Below are 20721 nucleotides of genomic sequence, written 5' to 3'. Positions count from 1 at the left end.
GATGAGGGGCTTTCCAGCTTTGGCGCACAAGGTCGGCCTTAAAGAAAGCAAAATAGCCAGCCAGACGTGGACAGCTTTGAGCAATGACCTGAACCCCCTCCCCCACAATAGTTAGCATCCCATTACTCTTCTATCTAGGTGATGGTCTCGTCAAAATACTATTTTCTTAGACATGTTACATTAGTATGTAACATGTTACATTACTAATATTTCAGCTCAGTTCAGTTGATGAAATTTTTGTTTTTTTTGAGACAGGGTCTCATTCTGTTGCCCAGGCTGGAGTGCAGTAGCATGATTACAGTTCAGTGCAGCCTTGACCTCCCAGGCTCAGGTGATCCTCCCACTTCAGCCTCCCAGAAGTACTGGGACTAGAGGAAGGTGCCACCACACCCAGCTAATTTTTTATATTTTTTGTAGAGATGGTGTCTTACTATGTTGCTCAGACTCGTCTGGAAGTCCTGGGCTCAAGCGATCCATCTGCCTTGGCCTCCCAAAGTTCTGAGATTACAGGTATGAGCCACCATGCCCAGCCCAGTTGATGAAATTAATAAGTGAGTTTCTTGCATGTGAAGCCAGGGGCTGGTAATAGTACACCGGTAAACTTTTTACAAAGTGATCTTGACACCCAGCTCCTCAAATAAATGATCATTTCATGACTGTGGGTGACCTGATCTTTTCTAACTCCTCTACTAAAAATTATTAAATTTAATATTATGGTTGCCTACCATTGGGTATTCAGAATGGTGGCTGCCTACCATGGGGCATTCAGAATGGTGGCTGCCTACCATCAGGCATTCAGAATGGTGGCTGCCTTCTACTGGGCATTCAGAAGAGTGGCTGTCTACCACTGGGCATTTGGAATGGTGGCTGCCTTCCATTGGGCATTCAGAATGGTGTCTGCCTACCGCTGGGGCATTTAGAATGGTGGCTGCCTTCCACTGGGCATTCGGAATGGCTGCCGCCTCCACTGGGCATTTGGAATGGTGCTGCCTCCACTGGGCATTTGGAATGGTGCTGCCTCCACTGGGCATTCGGAATGGTGGCTGCCTCCACTGGGCATTCGGAATGGTGGCTGCCTCCACTGAGCTTTCAGAATGGTGGCTGCCTAACACTGGGCACTCATTTTTGTTTTGCTTTACTGATGGCTGGGAATATGGAGGGTCCACAGAAAGAAAAATGGCTTTAGGAAGAATGAGAGAGCTGCAGACGGAGATCCTGAGGGATGTGGAAAGCGAGTCACTACTATCTGAAACTCAATATTCCCCCACACTGTCGAGTCAACCCCACTCCACTTCCAGAGATGTCCTGAACCTTCTCTGAAGGATATTTGGCAGAAATATTGATCAGAGCCTTTGGACTACATCTTTTTTCATTCTCATTTCAAGAAAAGTTGACTTTTCCATTGTAAAAAAACACCATTCATCCTGACTTTCAACTTATGGAAACATTTTCATGAGCGCTAATTTTAGCAACCCTGTCAGAGGCCTAACATATTTTGACCCAGACTCACCAGGAGGTTGCCAAGGCCCTCGTAGTCAAATACTTTGCTTTCGTAAGTCTCAGCCAACTCTTTGCTCAGCTTGATGGCCTTCTCCCACATCTTCAGAAAAAGGAAAGTAGGGTTAAAAGTGGAGAACAAGGCAGTCATTGATTCAGTGGCAAAAGCCACTGGCGAGTCACTGGGAATGAGCAAGTGGTCTGGGGGATTGAGTTTCGGTAGGTATTCCTCACTCGCTTTATCCCTTAGATCAGTGAAACCTTCATTTCCTGACATCATAAAGACAGTGTATATTGGCAGCTTTGCCAGGGGCATCTTCTGTAGTTCTGTTTGCACGGACATTAAGTACCATGTGTCGCCCAAAAAAGCAATATTGCATTTAACAGGTAAAGCACCTATAGCACTTCAAAGTAGAGAGGAAGCTCTGCCAGCCCAGGTTCGGAAAGCATGCAAGTCTGGTTGGAGGGGGAAGGAAAGTTTCTGTGGGACTTTGGTTCTGAAATGTGTGTGTACAGGTGTGTGTATGGGTGTGTGTGTGTGTGTGTAGGTGTAGTGATGTTGTTTGTAGAGATGGAAAAAGGCTAACAGTACTGTTGTGTGGTGTTGCAGGAAGTCAGGGACCCCGAATGGAGGGACCGGCTGGAGCTGCGGCAGAGGAACATAAATTGTGAAGATTTCATGGACATTTATCAGTTCCCAAATAATACTTTCATAATTTTTTATGCCTGTCTTACTTTAATCTCTTAATCCTGTTATCTTTGTAAGCTGAGGATGTACATCACCTCAGGACCACTATGATAATTGTGTTAACTGTACAAATTGATTGTAAAACATGTGCGTTTGAACAACATGAAATCAGTGCACCTTGAAAAAGAACAGAATAACAGCGATTTTTTGGGAACAAGGGAAGACAACCATAAGGTCTGACTGCCTGCGGGGTCGGGCAAAAAGAGCCATATTTTTCTTCTTGCAGAGAGCCTATAAATGGATGTGCAAGTAGGAGAGATATCACTAAATTATTTTCCTAGCAAGGAATATTAACATTAAGACCCTGGGAAAGGAATGCATTCCTGGGGGGAGGTCTATAAATGGCCACTCTGGGAATGTCTGTCCTATGCAGTTGAGATAAGGAAGAATAAACAGTCTCCTGCAGTACCCTCAGGTTTACTAGGGTTGGGAAATTCCACTCTGGTAAATTTTTGGTCAGACCGCTTCTCTGCTTTCAAACCTTGTTTTCTGTTAAGATGTTTATCAAGACAATACGTGCACCGCTGAATATAGACCCTTATCAGGAGTTTCTGCCTTTTGCCCTTTGTCCTGTTTCCTCAGAAGCATGTGATCTTTACTCTGCTTTTTGCCCCTTGAAGTATGTGACCTACTACCTGTTGGTACACCCCCTCTCCTTTTGAAATCCTTAACAAAAACTTGCTGGTTTTGCGGCTCAGGTGGGCATCACGGTCCTACCGATATGTGATGTCGCCCCTGGCAGCCCAGCTGTAAAATTCCTCTCTTTGTACTCTTTCCCTTTATTTCTCAGCCGGCCAACACTTATGGAAAATAGAAAGAACCTATGTTGAAATATTGGGGGTGGGTTTCCCCGATAGTGTGGAATTTGGCAAACTGTATTTCCATGCAGGGCACTGATTTCCCTACTTAGTGGATGAGTTTTAGGAAATGCCTCCGAGCATGTATAACCATGTAAGTTACAGGCTAAAGCACATCCTCAGTGTCTGAGGCTAGCAGCCCAGATTGAGCCGTCTAACCCCTTTGGTATTTCATGAGCTATCTCTTAGACGGATACTATTCAACTTGCAGCATCGGGTCACCTCCTGCTTCATTCCTGTTCACAAGGTGCTATGTTCCATTGTTTCTGGCTTCTGAGGAAATGTGTGCAGAGCCCACAAGCCATTGGGAAACACTTCAAAATTAAATCTTTTAAAATCATTGTTTGCAAAATCTGTCCCCCTCTGAAATCTCAGAATTCAAGAATACACAAGGGAAGAATAAACAGTAGCTGTGAGTTATTGTTGTATATTAAATCATGTATCTGGTCTTGGTCCTGAGTTCTGGTGAATTTTCCTAGAATTTCTCAAATAATAAGAGTGTCTTTGTTATTCCTGGTGCCCCCACCCCAGGATCACACCCAAATCTATGCTAATGAGGTGACTCATGGTGGTCTCCTAGTCTCAGGATGGGGGCTGCCATGCCAGAAATACTAATCATGTGACTAGAAGGTTAGGGCTGTGAGCCATGTGATATCAGCCCAATCTTCAGGGACAAAAGGAAGGCTAAAGATCAAGTTCATTGTGTAGTTAATGATTCATTCAATCCTGCCTGTATAATGAAACCCCACAGTGGCTCATGCCTGTAGTCTCAGCACTTTGGGAGGCCAATACAGGAGGATCACTGGAGCCCAGGAGTTCTAGGTTCTAGACCAGCCTGGGCAACTGGTGAGACCCCATATTTACCAAAAAAAAAAAAAGAAACCCCAATAAAAACTCTGTAAACCCATGGCTTGGGTGAGCTTCCTGATTGAGGAACACACTGATTTGCTGGGAAGGTGCCCCGAGTTCACAGGGGGAAGACACAGAAGCCCCATGCTTGAGATTCTCCCAGACTGTTCCCTATGGGTCCCTTCATTTGGCTGGCCCCAGTTTACGTCCTTCCTGATGAAACTGGAATGGTTAAATATAGCACTTCACTGTGTTCTGTTGGTTGTTCTAGCAGACTATTAAACCTGAGGGGGCAGTGGAAGCCCCCCAGATGTATAGCCAGTTGCCCAGAACTGTGAATGGACTGGGGACCCCCAAATTTGCAGATGGCATCTGAAGCGGGGGAAGTCTCATTGGAGACGGTGCCCTGAACCTGGGTAGTCAGTGCTAACTCCAAGTGGTGAGCATCAGAATTGTACTGCGATACTGCGGTCATTTTCCTCTTTCCCCTAGTACAAAAACAATCCAATACTCACTTTGCCTTTGTCGAAATATGATATGATTTCTTGATACAGCTTCTCTTTAAGCTCTTGCTGGGTATAAACATAGTAACTGTCCCTCTGAAGCAAATGAGGCACACAGGGCTTGTCAGACCACTGAAAAGGAAGAAAAGCGACACACGGTTAATACAACAAATATTCAGCCCCCCAACATCAAGAAAATATTGTATATATATTTGACTCATTGATTTTGTATTTTAGATTATGTATTAAACACAAAAGTTACATATACACACATATACACATGCCAGCTCCAAAACAAGTATCATGCCAAATGAAGGAGCACCCACAGCATCCCCCCAAAATGCCAGCGACAAAGCAAGGTCGCTAACTGACATGACTATCGTTGTACTGGGGCATCAGTAACACAGTCAGATAAAAGGAACAAATTAGGAGTATAAAAATGAATAGGAAGAGGTAAAACTACCACGATTTGCAAACATTATGGTTGTATTCCTCATAATGCAAGGCAGTTGACTAAGAAACTGCGACACGCAATAAGAGAATTAAGTTACGCAGCAGGAAAAACAATTAATATACTTGGAATAGAATTTATTTCAGATACACGGAGACTAAATATACAGAATAGAAGAATGGAACCAAACAAAAATAAGTCCAAAAAGAACATTTCTAAGAGTGAACATTACAAGGAATATGCAAGACTTATATGCAGAAAACTTTCACACGCCATTGAAGGGCACAAAAGCAGACTCGAACAAATGGAAAGTCATACCATGCTTTTGGATAAGAAAATTCTATTTCATTAACATGTAAATTCTCACTAAATTAATTTTTAAATTTCATCTTTCCAAAGTCCATATGGAAAAATTAACAAAAAGGAATAGGTAGGAAAACTCTGAAAAAGAAGAGCAATCAAGAGTAACTACCAGGTCATAAAACACACTATCAAGAATTAATAATTAATACAGTATGGTACTGGTACATGAACAGACAGAGACCCACGTAAAAGCATATACAATCTAGAAAGAGATTCCCTCTCTCCAAAATAAGAATTTAGTAATAAAGATGGGATCTTATACCAATAAGCAAAATGTGAACAAACAGCTTAAGCAATAGAGATGCTTAACAAACAGCATCTCTATTGAATAGCAATCTGGGGGGAAAAAAAGCTGCATTCATACCTCATATCTTACACCAGGATAGGAGAGTTTACCTTCCTGAGTTTCCCAAATGAAAAGACCTACAGTTACAGACACTGGGGATTTCTTTCTGATCATACAATGGCGAAATCCACAGTCAACAAGCCTCACTTTCTAAGCTATATACGGTAGGTTGCTTTTTTTTTTTTTTTCTTTTGAGACACAGTCTTGCTCTATCACCCAGGCTGGAGTATGGTGGCACCATCTCAGCATACTGCAAACCTCCGCCTTGCAGGTTCAAATGATTCTCCTGCCTCAGCCTCCTGAGTAGCTGGGACTACAGGCATGTGCCACCACGCCTGCTAATTTTTTGTATTTTTAGTAGAGATGGGGTTTCACCATGTTAGCCAGGCTGGTCTTGAACTCCTGACCCCAAGTGATCTGCTGGCCTCAGCTTCCCAAAGAGCTGGGATTACAGACGTGAGCCACCAGGCCCAGTCCATTATACAATAAGCTTTTTAATGCCCTGAACTTAAATATGAATTGTGAATTTCCTTTGGGAAGTGGTGAGGCATAGGAATCCTATTTTTAACTCACATGTTAGGACAATGCACATATATTACTTTAGTATAAAATATAAACCATAAAAGAATATTAATAGCTGAGAACAAGACTGGAGGCAGAGACACCCAACAGGAGGCTGCTGTAGTGCTCAAGGTGTGACATGCTTATGGGATGGACCAAGGTGGTAGCCAGGGAGATAAAGAAAAGTGGATTGGCTAGCATGGTGGCTCACGCCTGTAATCCTAGTACTCTGGGAGGCTGAAGTGGGAGGATTGCTTGAGCCCAGGAGTTTTGAGACCCAGCCTGGGAAACATAGCAAGATCTCATCTCTTTAAAAAAAAAAAAGAAAAAGAAAAGTGGATAGGTTAGGGGCATGATCTGAACAGAGGGGCCACATCTCTCGCTTGTGGAGAATGTGGGAGGTGGTGAGTAAAAGAGAGAAATTGAAGATAACTATGAGGTTGCCTGAGCAACTAAATGGATGGGAATGTTATTAGTAACATGGTAACAAAGTGAGGTAGGATGGGCTGGGGAGGAGCAAAGAGTGAGAAATAAAGGTTCCTGTTACTGCCTTGTTCAGTTTGAGCTGCATATTGGCCAATCAAAGTTTATATGTAAATCCAAAGTTAGAGGAGGTGCTCAGGGCTAGAAATAATTACTTGGGATTCATAACATATAGATGTATTTATATCTAAACCACAACATACATTTATTTAGGGAGAGAATAAAAATAGAGTACTTCTATGGTACTATATTCACTTATAACTCATCTTTCTGCGGTTTTCTGCAGTTTTACAAATTTTTTTATGTATTCATCAATGTGTGTTTTATTGCTTTAATTAGAGTGTCAATTACCAAAGGTTCATAAGTCGTGCTCTGCTAAGGATTTTTAAATAAAAGATAACTGACATTTTCCCATACTTGATCTACAAATTAGCTGTGCCTATTTAGAAAGAACTAAAAAAACTTGTATAAAAGGATATTCCTGGAATAAAGTTCTTTCCCATCAAAATCATGAAATGTATAGAATTTAGTCTGAAAGGACACTGTACTCCACCCTGTTGAAACAAGCTCTCTGAGCCATTCACCTGCAGAAGCTCAGCGTGCAAGAGAAGCGTGTAGGCAGCTTCTGTGTAGTTCTCACAGTCTCGGTGCAAATCTCGAAGCTTGTACAGATATCTGGCAAGAAGGGGAGAAGGAAGCATTTTGTCACTCGAGAGTTTTATAGGTTTTTTAGTTCTGTTTTGAGACAGGGTCTTGCTGTATTGCCCAGGCTGGAGTATGCAGTGGTCCGATCATGGCTCACTGCAGCCTTAAGCCCCAGGGCTCAAGTGATCCACCCACCTCAGCCTCCTAAGTAGCTGGCATGTGCCACCAGGCCCGGCTAATTTTCCTATCTTTTGTAGAGACAGGGTTTCACCATGCTGCCCAGGCTTGAGAGTTGATCTAGTGTTCAGCTCATTCCATAACCAGACCCCAGCCTGCTTCCCTGCCTGACCCCCTTCCCCACTACTGTACAGAAGCAATTCCTTCCTCTTGAACCAAGAAGTCGGATCTTCCCCATTTCTTCAATACACTGTGCACCTCCTGCCTCCGTGTTTCTCTGACTCCACCTAGACTAGTTTCTCTTCTTTCTTTAAGGCAGTGGTGTTTAATGTTTTTAAATATTAGGTCTTGGACCCCTCTGGGAAGCTAATGAAAGCTATGGAATCTCTCCCCAACAACATGCACGTTGGTTACGTACAAGTTTGTTTCATGTTCAGGGATTCGCAGACTTCAAGCTAAGACTCTTGGGTGGGTTTTCCTGCCTCTTCCTGTACAGCCTCTCCTGCCCACCCAGGCCAGAAGTTGTCTATCCTTCCCCTGATCCCTGACATGACCTCACATAGGCACTCCTTCCTGTCGTACTTATTCACGTATCTGTCTAAAGAGTTTGTCGGTTCAGGGTGAATGGAACGTATCATGTACTTTTAGGGGTCTCTCAAAGCAGCAAACACGGTGTTGGGAAAGTATTTGTTTACTGAAGAAATCAATCACAAAGCCATGAAATAAACAGCAGAAGCAAGAAATTTCCTTCAGCTTACCTTATGTATATGTCCTCTCTCTTCTTTTCTTTATAAAAGTTCTGCCAGGAAAAAAAAGGATCACAGAATCCCAACATAAATCAAGAGCTATTGACACAAAAATAGACAAACCACTATTGTTGCTTTTCAACAGTTTCACTTTTCCAAAGAGATCACTGTTTCCCTTTAACAAATATCCCCATAAGAAAAGGGGATATTTATCCTCAGGATGCAAAGGCACAAGAATGATATAATGGACTTTGGGAACTCAATGGGGAAGGTTATAGGAGGGTGAGGGATAAAAGACTACATTTTGGGTACAGTGCTCGGGTGACAGGTGCTCTAAAATCTCAAAAATCACCACTAAAGAAATAACCTATCCAGCCGGGTGCGGTGGCTCACGCCTGTAATCCCGGCACTTTGGGAGGCTGAGGCGTGTGGATCATGAGGTCAGGAGATCGAGACCATCCTGGCCAACATGGTGAAACTCTGTCTCTACTAAAAATACAAAAATTAGCTGGGCATGGTGGCGCGTGCCTGTAATCCCAGCTACTTGGGAGGCTGAGGCAGGAGAATTGCTTGATCCCAGGAGGCGGAGGTTGCGGTAAGCTGAGATTGCACCACTGCACTCCAGCCCGGCAACAGAACGAGACTCCGTCTCAAAAAAAAAAAAAAAAATCCCAAAAACTTATCCATGTAACCAGAAACCACTGTACCCCCAAACCTACTGAAATAAAAATTAAAACAAACAATCAAAAACACACCAAATTTATCCTCAGGGTCTGTGGCTGCTGATACCTGTGAGCTGAGCCAGCCATTCCAATTAGACTTAGGAAGATACCAGCTCCACAGAGGTGCCTCAGGGCGCCTCTGTGTTTGTGGGATCTACCTAGAGCTGAGCTGTAGGGTGCAGGGGCGGCCTGACAGTGCCCTCCCATCACACCGGAGGCATGTCACATACCAGCACGTTCACAGTGCAGCTCATACGGTTCTCCTTGCTCTCATCTTGCATGATGATGGTTCTATAGTCCAGCAGGTTCTCTAAGAGGCTGCTGACCAGGAGGGCGAAGACCTCCCCAGAGCTGGAGAGGTATTTGTGTTTCCGGCAATGTTCTAGGAGCCTGGAGGGGCGGAGGGAGAGACAAAAGCCCAGGTTCCATGCTATCATTCCAGCAGCACTGACCAGGGTCTCAGCAGCGGCTGGGGCAGGATTTGATGACACAGAATGTCAATGTTAGATATTAAGTGACACAGTTAAGCCGACACACACACACCTCATGCAACACCTTCCTATCCTGTGACCTTCACTTATGCTGCGCTTCTTTGTGGACTCGAGTTCCAGTTTTCTTTAGGACTCAGCTCAAGTCCCAACATCACTTAGAATCCGAGCACACAATGTCCTTCTTTCAATGTCTGTTTTTGTTTGTGTTTTATTCAGTCAACAAACCCTTGCTCAAAAGGTTCGTGTGTGCTCTGTGAGGACTCTAATTAGTTGTATGAGACCATTTTTCCTATGTCTTTATTCTCCCTAAGGCCTGGCACTCAGGGCATCCTCTGAACATTCTGGAATGCCTCGTACGGATGCCCAGCCTAGAGGAACCTGGGAACCTAGTACATCTCCTGCAATGCGGCTCTTTAGATAAAAGTGTTAGCTTCAGAAAAAAATGCAGAGTTATAAAGAAGCAAACTGAGGCTAAACTTTCAGTCTAAATCCTGTCCCTTTGGACCCACACAGAGCCAAGTTCTGGGGCTTATTAGATTAGATAATTAAAAGAAAACCTGGGAAAAGAGGGAGAGGGAAAGAGAAAGAAATGGGTCCAACACATTAATCCAGACTTAGGGTTATTCTTGGGCACTGGAGACCTATGTATCCGTATTTTTTCTAAGTTAGTGATCTAGGAAGAATGAAGAAAACAAAGTAAGATCCTTATGTAAAACAAATGAGCTGTAGGATTTAAAAAAGTAACATATCATGTGTAAACATTGTGTGTATATGTGCATAACTTCATTTAATTCCATATAAGATCAGAATTGCAAAAGATATAAACTGGGAGGTTTGAAGCTCAAATGGAGAGACTTAATGGAAACAGGATAAAAAAGACCAACAAAAGGTCTTGTCACTATTAAAAACAAAATAAGAAAGGCTTCTAGTCCTTTAAAATACAGACTATTCATCAATTCAATTTTTTTTTAATTTTTTATTTTTTTTGAGACGGAGTCTTGCTCTGTAGCCAGGCTGGAGTGCAGTGGTGCAATCTCGGTTCACTGCAATCTCCGCCTCCCAGGTTCAAGTGATTCTCCTGCTTCAGCCTCCCAAGTAGCTGGGACTACAGGCATCCATCACGGTGGCTCACTTTGGGAGGCCGAGGCAGGTGGATCACGAGGTCAAGAGATGGAGACCACCCTGGCCAACATGGTCAAACCCCATCTCTACTGAAAATACAATTCAATTCCATTTCTCGGTATTCAGAGTGCTGGTTCCTTAGAGAATCTTCAAAAAAGAATAGAGTTGGGAGCACTGTCCTCAAACACAGACTCTCATCCACAAAACTCACACAAAACAGGCAAACAGGTGAACAACTAAGTGACTGAGGCAAGCACCCAGCTGGAGATGCAGTTGGTCAACACTAGAAAAGTTCAGGGAACATGAGAAAGCAATGGTCTAGAGTAGTTACAACCTGAATGAAGGGTAGGCCTGTAAATAATAATAATAATAATACTAGGCCAGACGTGGTGGCTCATGCCTGTAAATCCCAGCCCATTAGGAAGCTGAGGCTGGAGGATTGCCTGAGGCCAAGAGTTTCAGACCAGCCTGGGCAACATAGCAAGACCCTGTCTCTACAAAAATAAAAATGAAAACCAGCTGGGCATGGTGGTGCACGCCTACAGTCCTAGTTACTAGGGAGGCTGAAGTGGGAGGATCACTTAAAGCAAAATTTCGAGACCAGCCTTGGCAACACGGCAAGACCCCATTTCTACACAAGTAAAAATAAGAAACAGCTGGGCATGGCGACATATGCCTGTAGTCCTAGTACTTGGGAGTCTGAGGCGGGAGGACTGCTTGAGCCCAGGAGTTCAAGGCTTTAGTGAGCTATCATTGCACCACTGCACTCCAGCCTGGGCAAGAGAGAGAGACCCTATCTCTTAAAAACAAACACCAAAAACAAATTGTAATAATAACAACCATGAACACTAGAGCAGCCAATATTTATTAGTCATGAACTCTGCAACAGATGCTATGTTAGCACATCATCTCCTGTAACTCTCATGATGATATCAAAAAATAGATGTTATTATTGGAGAGGGAAAAAAATGAAGTGTTGGATATGCAGAATCACTGGACTAAAGCCAAACTCTTAATATGTGGCGAAAACAGGGTTTGAAGTTCAATCTCTCACTGAGGCCAACACCTATGTGTTTTTAATCACTTTCCCACTCTTCATTACTCCACATGTGCCAAGGAGGGCAAGAGGGTTATAGGTGAGTGTAGTGGTGGGGGAAGAGGGGACAGTGGTGATAATGGGAGCCCAGAAAGAGGTACAGATGTGTTGGATGGGGTGGATGACAGGGCAGGAAAAAGACCAACCTGGCTGGAGACAGAACTGCTTTGGTTATATGTCCTTTATGGGTCCTAAGGTATTTTTTACATACACAGCAGACCTTGAAATATTTTTTCCTTTAAATTGTTACTTTGCAGTTATAATTAGAAGTGCTAATACTTTTGTTGAAGTTCAAAAATTCAAACACTGGGCAAAATGCCACCACTCTGCACCTCCTCCTTGCCTCCATCTGCTGTGTTCTCTAGGGCCAGGCTGGCCAGGAAAATACCAGCATTTGACTCCCACCAGATAAACAATGTCAGCTGTGGACAGTATACACCCCATAACCATACTGAAGACCACAGTGGGGGTCGCCCTAGTGACTCTAAGACTACTCAATTGCTCTATCGGTGCAACAGGACCCCTGTATTTCTCTATTACTAAATGACACCACTGACTTCAGGTTTTGTTCCTGAAATACTCACAGTTTTTCCAGAAGAACCTTGTATTGTTCGTCTCCTCTGCCCCCTTCTACCTCCTGGTCCAGCTTTGTGATCAGCTCATTCTCAAACTGAAAGTAGAGGCAGAATTTCACAGGAAAATGTTGCATCCTTAGAAGAAGACATGGCCAACTTTCTAGACTTGGCCAACCCATTCACTGAGTTGTGAACTGTTTCCAGCACAGACAGGGAGGATCACAGAGGGTCACTCATAAACTGTGCACCAAGGCCCTATCAAAATCTTCTAACAAAGTCTCATGTTACTTTGTCCTTTGCATTACATTTGATTAAAAACATATTATCCAAAACATTGCTTTCTGTTACAACTATGCATATAAAAATAGAATAATAATTCTTGTTTTTCTATTTTACTTCAGTTTCATGTCTAAGTCTCTGCAGTGAGATTGCTTTTGCAGAGGTTCATAGATGCGAAATCGTCCTTTCAATATTAATACACTTTGTAGATAAGAAAACAGAGGCACAGGGAAGACATACCAGGAAAATGACATTCTCAAAGCTATAGAGTAATGGATTAGAACTTAATCCATTGTACCGCTTTCAGCCGTACTATAATAGATAGGTTTTTAAATTCAATTCACTACATTATTCTCTAGGCTATACTGAAACAGCTAGGATTAAAATGCATGAAGTTAACTTCCTTTAATTTTCTACAGACAGGTGTTGCCTTAGGAAAGACATGTAGCAAAAAGATCTTTTCCAGGCTCTGGGTTGCACTGTCTGACTCTATCTCTAATTGCTTTACAAAATGAAATGTAAAGTGAACTTTCAGATCAACATGGACTTGCATTATTTAGGTTACTGCTTCTCTATATAGAAAGAAATGAGTTATGATTTGACTATATGTCCATTTACTAATATTACGCGGTCTGCCACTTCTTACCATATGGAAATTGCCATTTCCACTGAAATTGAACTCACACTGCATCATATCAAAGAAAATGGGGATTGTGGCTTTCCGGAGCTCTACTTCAGGGGTCAGAGTGACCTCCAGAATGGGACCCACCATGGATGGGATGAATTTGATTTTGTGGGGACCTGAAACGAAAGTGAATGAAGATATTAAAAAATTATTTCACTGAAAGTGTTAAAATCTTCTTCCACAAGTTCCATAAGAAAAGAAAAGGTTAAAACAACTCAATTCAGAAGTGAGTGACTCAGATTCTGATAACATGTGGATGCCAGAGTAAAAGACAGTTCATTGTCAATGAAACCCACAAATCAACTTTCACTTCCAGACACACAGACAAATACATCTCAGGGTTATCTGGATTAAAATAAAAAAAAAAGACTTCATCGTGGGATGCTTATCACTCAGAGGTTGTGATCAGGCCTGTTCAAGGCTAGACACTCACCCAGGTTATACCACATGTCCCGGATTCTAAAGCCGATTTCCTTTCTCATGTCCCCATATCTAGGAAGAAGATCATAAACTAGAAGGAGGATTTGCAGTAGAAATGAATTGCATAAACACAATAAGAAGGAAAGTAAAAACAGTCTGTGTCTCTCTTGGTCACTCTTAAGGCCCAACCTTAAGAGATGAGGTTCATACCTAAATGAGCCCCCAAAAGGAATGAGGCGCACAGAGGCCGGGGGACCTTGACAGCAGAATAAAGCCAAATGGAAACGCTGAAAAATAACTGAGAAGATGAGATTAACAAACTCACTTCAGGGAGAAGAGTGAGGCACAGACAAAGCCAAACAAAACACGGCAAACATTGATGAAAAGGAAGGTGAATGAAGTATGATCATACAGTACTGTGACTAATGTCTAACAGGTGACTAAATACTTATATACTTTATAGACTGATATTGAGGTAATATACACCCATTCCAGCGTGTTTTTCAAAATATTCACATTGGAAGGCTCTACACCATGCACTCTCAATGGGAGTGATACTGTCCACAAAGGGATAAAAATTGGTCCTTAGGAGCAAAAAATAATTTGCTGTTTTTATATATGTAGGCAGTTTTTGAGGGAGGAACCAGAAGTAGAGGGACACTAAATAATTTTCCTACATATCGCAGATATCCCAACAAGGGGAACACAACTAAAATTTCAAAGTCTTCAAATAATGCATTCCTCAAGTTATTTTTTAACGACATGATCTTTGGATTCCAGTCTCCCAATGAAATGAAATGCTTCCCTAAATCTCTTATCACTTCTGCACATAATTCCATTTTGAATTCCAAACCAGGAATCTGGAGGGCATTTTAATGCAATGTTTGAGACCTGGCTTTCTCTGCTGAAACGGCAGGAAGGTGGAGCAACTGTGCTGAAGGAGTGTGCTTTGTGAAGCGCTATGAATGAGGAGGTACTATGCCTGCAATTTGGGGAAGCTGCCAGCAGAGGCGCAGCTGTTCTTGGGGATGGGCACGCTGACAGCCAAGGTCCGTCTCCAGCTACAGATTTGATAAAAAGCATGGGATGACTGATGGGAAGATGGTTGGGCCTTAAGAAAAGAGAGCTGAACCTGGGTGAATGTGAGGTCTATTAAGTAATTAGTTGAAGACTTACCTCACTAACAACATGGGTAGCCACTAAATAGTAATTTCTGTGATATCTAAAATATTGCTCTCAATATAAACAAACGGAAGAAGCCCCTTCCCGATCTTAACTTTAAAAGGACACTTACTTTTTAACAATTTTGTTGCGCTTGGCTTGTGAGAAGGTTTCAAGCTGAAGGGACTCATGGGTGAGAAATGCAACTGCCAAATGGAAGTAATTGTTCCAGAGCTGTTCAAAATTAATTGTGTGGGTAAAAGGAAATGAAAAATAACATTAATAAGGGCCATAATAAAACAATGTCACATGGCAAAAAGTCATTAACAAGAGATTAATGAAAGAACAAAATACAATCTACATTCTTCTTAGGTTTTGATTATTCAATCCTAAAAGTTTTGAGACTTAATGTTAAGCTTTTTAAAAAAATTTAAGCTATTATATTTTTCTTTACTCCTGGGATAAAGGTAAACTGCTGCCAAGAAGTGTATCTATTTATAGTATGTACTTTGGCACTATGTTTCAAAAGTCCTAAAAGTTTGCAAAACTTTTGAATTAGTAAACACTTTTAGGACTTTATCCTGATGAAATAACCACAGATTTTGTTGTTGTTGTTTGATCCAGAGTCTCACTCTGTCGCCCAGGCTGGACTACAGTGGTACAATCTCGGCTCACTGCAACCTCCGCCTCCCAGGTTCAAGCGTCCTGCCTCATCCTGACGAGTATCTGGGATTACAGGCACCCACTACCACGCCTAGCTAGTTTTTGCATTTTTAGTAGAGATGGAGTTTCGCCATGTTGGCCAGGCTGGTCTTAAACTCCTGACCTCAGGTGATCTGCCCGCCTTGGCCTCCCAAAGTGCTGAGACTATAGGCGTGAGCCACCGTGCCCAGCCAAGCACGAATATTTTTAAATATTTAAAGGAAGGAAGTCCATCACAGTGTTATTTAATATAATAGAAAATGGAAACAATCTAAATGTTCGTAAGAAGAATTTGGTTAAATACATCATGGACCAGTCATAGAACAGATGATATTCAGCCATTAAAAACAGGAAAATATTCAACATTATTGAAAAGATCACAGATCATTGAAAAAGGAAAATAGATTAACAGAGTACCAAAGAACTGCACAGCTCAATTCCATTTTGGCAAATATACATACACATACATACAATATATATTCATCTATATGTGTATGCATCTCTGTGTCTGTATGTGTGTATACTTTCCTCTACTTATGATTTTCAACTTTTAAAGTTCTGAGGCAGGAAAACAGGGCCTGGAGGCAGGGCACTGAAGGCCAATTCACACTGACTTCCTAGAACTGAATCAAAAGGAAAACCCCACCTCTCCACACCCAAGTAACAAAAGGATCAGAGGCTACCCCTTTGCACTCTGTGGCAGATGAAAAATTGAAAGTACCTCTGATTGGTCCCCTCCCACAATTGGTGGGAGGGTCAGACTGGTCACAGGCTACTCCTTCATTTACATAGGGTGTAACCAAGTAACCAATGGGAAAACTTCTACAGGGTATTTAAACGCCAGAAAATTCTGTAACCAGTGCTCTTGAGCCACTTGCTTGAGCCTGCTCCCACTCTGTGGAGTGTACTTTCATTTCAATAAATCTGGCTTTTATTGCTTCATTCTTTCATTGCTTTGTTTGTGCATTTTGTTCAAAACGTCAAGAACTTGGACAATCTGTAGTCAAGGACCTCCACTGATAACAGTTCCACAGACACACGCAAAGACAAAGAACACAGAAAGCACATCACCCACAAAATGCGGAGTACTCTGGAAGGTAAGCTCCATGAGAGCAAGGAACTTACCTGCCTTCACCAGGGAAATGCCCCTACCAGGGCGCAAAATAGGGCCCTGTACATGTAAGTACTCTAACATTTGTTAAATGGATGAATGGATAAGTGAATGAATGAATGAATGAAGATAGAGCTAGTGGTCATCCATTTTGCAATTCCTTTGGACTTTCAACAAACTGTGCATAAGAACTGTTCTTTAGAACCAAACTCATTTGTAGGTAGGAGAGTTACCTGTGTGCTTATTTGTAGCCATGTGTGTCTATGTGCATTTGTGTAAATATACAAAGGGTCAACTCCAAATGTTTATAGCGACAAGGAGGACTATTTATATTTTTGATCTTCTACTATTACTCTTTAAGATTTTTTTTTTTTACATATGTTAACCTTTATGGAAAGAAGAAACCACCCCTATTTTGTTGTGTTTGGAGGACAGTGTGACAGGCATATGTGCTTTAGGATATGAAAAAACACAGGAAAACCTTTTTCATGTGAAAACAGTGAAATCTGAGGAGACATTTTCCAAATTCATATAGTTCTCTTGCCATGGCCAAAAATTCTAGAAGCAGGTAGGTGAGTCACATGCCTACCTGAAGTTCAAAGCTTGCCTGATCCATGAAGAATCTTGTGAGAACTTCAGCAAACTGATTTATAGCACAGAGAAAAACCCTGCGGAAGGAAAACACCAGATAAAGAAGCCAACTGTATGTCCTTTGAAACCTTTTCCCACCTATATTAAGAACTAAACCAAACCAAACCTGAACTTGGCATCATAAGACCTCATAATCTAACAGTGTCCTTGCAGACAACAGCATTAACACCATCTGCAGATGGGGCACAGGAGGTCAGTTTACAGAACAAATAAGAAGAGCCACTCAGGGCCACATCCCAATTTAGGTAATTGAAGGTAGATCTGAGACTGCAAACCAGGACTCTTAAGCCTCAGAGGAGGGTAATATATATAGACTCTATTATGATCCTTCTGTTTAAGCTTAGGGTTTCTGGTGTAATTTTTTAAATCTAATCTGTACATAGCAGAGAAGGCTTCTTCTAATCAGGTGTTAGAGTAGAATTACTCAGAATTGGGTATCATGTAGAGTTAATAATAATGCTTACAATAATGGTTTATTTATCTCATTAAACTCTAACACTCTTTTAATATAATATATATTCAGTTCATTTCACTTCTGTTCAACAAGTATTTGTTGTGGGCTAGCAATTGCAAGGCACAGGCTCACGTCTGTGTTGAAAGACACAGTTTCTGATCTTAAGAAATTTACAGCTTGGTTGGGGAAATTAACAACATGTACATCTATTACCCAACATAGAATCTGAAAACAATTCTACAAGAAGGTTTGAATGGGGTATGGAAAATCGAAGGAAGAAGAGATGACATCCAGGTCAGAAAGGCTTCCTCTGGAGGTGACGCTTGAGAAGACCCTTATAGAATAGCTGGAATGCTGACAGCCAGAGGTTATGGGGAAGGCACTGCTGGCGGGAGACCGGTGTGAGGCAGAGCAGACCATGTGTTCAGGGACTGGGCAGAGGCCAGTTTGGTTGGAGTACAGGTAGCATACACAGGGAAGTAGCAGAAGCAACTACTTAGTTTGGCACTGTGTATCGAAAGCCCTATAATTTCACCAAACTTTTGAACTACTAAATTATTTTAGGAGTATATCCTGATAAAATAACCATGGATATTTTTAAATATGTAAAGCAAGGAAGGCCATGACAGTGCTATTTCACATTAGTAGAAAATGGAAAGAATCTAAATGTTCATAAGAAGAATCTGGTTAAATACATCATGGACCGGTCATAGAACAGACACTAACTGGTGAGCCCTGAATATCAGGATGACACAGGCCACATGGAGCCACGGAAATGTGCAGTGGAGAGTTGAGGATGACAATTGCCATGAGAGCACTGAAGAGACGACGCTAGAGAAGGGAGTAGAGAGCCCGTGGTGTAGCAAAGGCAATTACCCTGGGAAAATCAAGATCATGAGCACATAAATTAGGACCTCTGGAGCAGGAAGATCCTCACTTTACAGATGATGGATTTAAGGCAAAGGGATTTAAAGACATTTCCCAAAGTTCACACAGCAGCCTTAGGTATTCAGACAAATGCCTCAGGGCCAGCCATGGGCTGTCTCACCTGTTTTGAGTCATATTCATCACCATCCAATCTTTGGCATAGACATTCTTTCCAATCAGGTCCTTGAACATGATAAAAGTTTCCATGAGGAAGTCCTGCGGAGAACAGAGGAGTGGTTGGGGGAAAACTGGGTTACATTCATAGTCTTTATTCTGGCGTGTATACAAGCAGAACCACAACCTCAGAACAGGATGTTCCTAGCCCCACAGTGACAGCCCATCTTTCAAGGGTTTTAGGAATAACAAAGCATTCTTACAGCTGGCTGTGATGCAATTTGATTTTTATATTGTAGGACCCTATAAGGAAGATGAGGACAAAAAGAATCATCCACATTTTACAAATGGTACAACTGAGGCTGAGAAAAACTAAAGGACTCACTTAAGGGCATAGAAAGTAGGAAGGAGGGTTGGGTGTAGTGGCTTACACCTGTAATCTCAGCACTTTGGGAGGCCAAGGTGGGCAGCTTGGCCAACATGGTGAAATCCCATCTCTACTAAAAATACAAAAATTTGCCGGGCATGGTGGTATATGCCTGTAGTCCCAGCTACTCGGGAGGCTGAGGCAGGGGAATCGCTTGAAACCAGGAGGCAGAGGTTGCAGTGAGCCAAGATTGTGCCATTGCACTCCAGCCTGGGCAGCAGAGTGAGACTCTATCTCAAAAAAAAAAAAAAAAAAAAAAAAAGAAAAGAAAAGGAAAAAGGAAAAAAAGAAAGTGGGAAGGAGAAGAGCTGGATGAGAACTTGGAGCTTTGGACCCCAAGTTTGCAACCCTTATCTCTTTCTTCCTCTGCTGCCACAGGTTGTCAGAATGTATCTCATGCACTTAAACATAATTCACCAACAATTGTGGGGAAATGGATACTTTTAATAGATTTCAGTTCAATTCTCCTTTATCATGGTTAGAAAAGGACACAGTGATACACACAAGAAGCAGAATCACCACTCTTCCTGCGCCAGGGACGTTATCATGTGCAGCCTGGAAGAAAGGTCCTAAACGGTCCTTCAAAATGGATCGTAACAGTGGCTGGTGATGACTAATAACTAATCACTTAAGCATACAGAGCTCTTCTGCTCCAAAGGGGACTGTGAGCAAAAACTAATTCAGAAATAGAACAATCAGAGTTGAAATCAAAGCTAAAATGTTTTGAAGGCATTTTTATTAGTTAGCTAAATTTAGGCCTTTTCCACTGGGATTCTTGAAAGTCCTGTCCAGTTTCTCTGGCACTAACCTACACAGTTCTGCCTGGACACAGTATGTGAGAGACAGGAGGCCCAGGTCCTATTGCTAACCATATTTTTCTGAGATGCTGGTCAAGCTGGGTAACTTCCTATACTTTGGATGCTGAACGGCATGGGGAATGACTCTCCCTGGCCAGCCAGTGTGTGTGTGCAACTGTGGATTCTCCCCTGGTTTTATGGCGAGTTAGACATACCCACCCTCAGTTCTGAAATCCTAGACATAATTAATGAATTCAAATTCGTTTCATCATATATTTTATTTACTTATTTATTTATTTATTTCGAGATGGAGTCTTGCTTTGTCGCCCAGGCTGGAGTGCAGCGGCACAATCTCGACTTACTGCAACCTCCACCTCACGGGTTCAAGCGATTCTGCTGCCTCAGCCACCCCAGGAGCTGGGATTACGGGTGTCTGCCATCATCCCTGGGTAATTATTTTTTGTATTTTTAGTAGAGATGGGGTTTCATCACATGGGCTAGGCTGGTCTCAAACTCCTGACTTCCAGTGATCCACCTGCCTCAGCCTCCCAAAGTGCTGAGATTACAGGCATGAGTCACCACATCCGGCCTCATTATATATTTTAAGTGCTTCCACCAATTTATTAGCCATTCTGTTAACTTTTCTTCTAAATCCATAAGAATTCATGGTTTGTGAAGCAAGGATTAAATTTAGATACTTGTTTTTTGCTTCAGATACAGACTCTCTATTTAACTCCTGGAAATCTAAATTAATGAGATGG

At 42.1% G+C, this 20721-nt stretch overlaps 1 protein-coding gene across 2 annotated transcripts in view; it reads right to left on the bottom strand.

Moving 5' to 3' along the window:
* Positions 1-20721, bottom strand: part of DOCK5 (dedicator of cytokinesis 5) — a 233154-nt gene that overhangs the window by 33822 nt on the left and 178611 nt on the right. For both annotated transcript variants that reach the window (XM_003823556.6, XM_024929894.4), the window contains exons 29-39: positions 18744-18838; positions 17180-17258; positions 14911-15011; positions 13630-13688; positions 13158-13312; positions 12242-12327; positions 9179-9338; positions 8239-8279; positions 7243-7333; positions 4467-4586; positions 1511-1600 (exon numbers count right to left, since the gene is read on the bottom strand). In XM_003823556.6, coding sequence (XP_003823604.1) covers positions 1511-1600; positions 4467-4586; positions 7243-7333; positions 8239-8279; positions 9179-9338; positions 12242-12327; positions 13158-13312; positions 13630-13688; positions 14911-15011; positions 17180-17258; positions 18744-18838 — 1077 coding nt within the window. The remainder of the gene's footprint in view (positions 1-1510; positions 1601-4466; positions 4587-7242; positions 7334-8238; positions 8280-9178; positions 9339-12241; positions 12328-13157; positions 13313-13629; positions 13689-14910; positions 15012-17179; positions 17259-18743; positions 18839-20721) is intronic.

The sequence above is a fragment of the Pan paniscus genome, chromosome 7, assembly GCF_029289425.2.
Source record: "Pan paniscus chromosome 7, NHGRI_mPanPan1-v2.0_pri, whole genome shotgun sequence".
In the NCBI taxonomy this organism is placed as follows: Eukaryota; Metazoa; Chordata; class Mammalia; order Primates; family Hominidae; genus Pan; species Pan paniscus.
The sequence above is the reverse complement of the archived record's forward strand: the minus strand, read 5'-3'. Positions and strand labels throughout refer to the sequence as shown.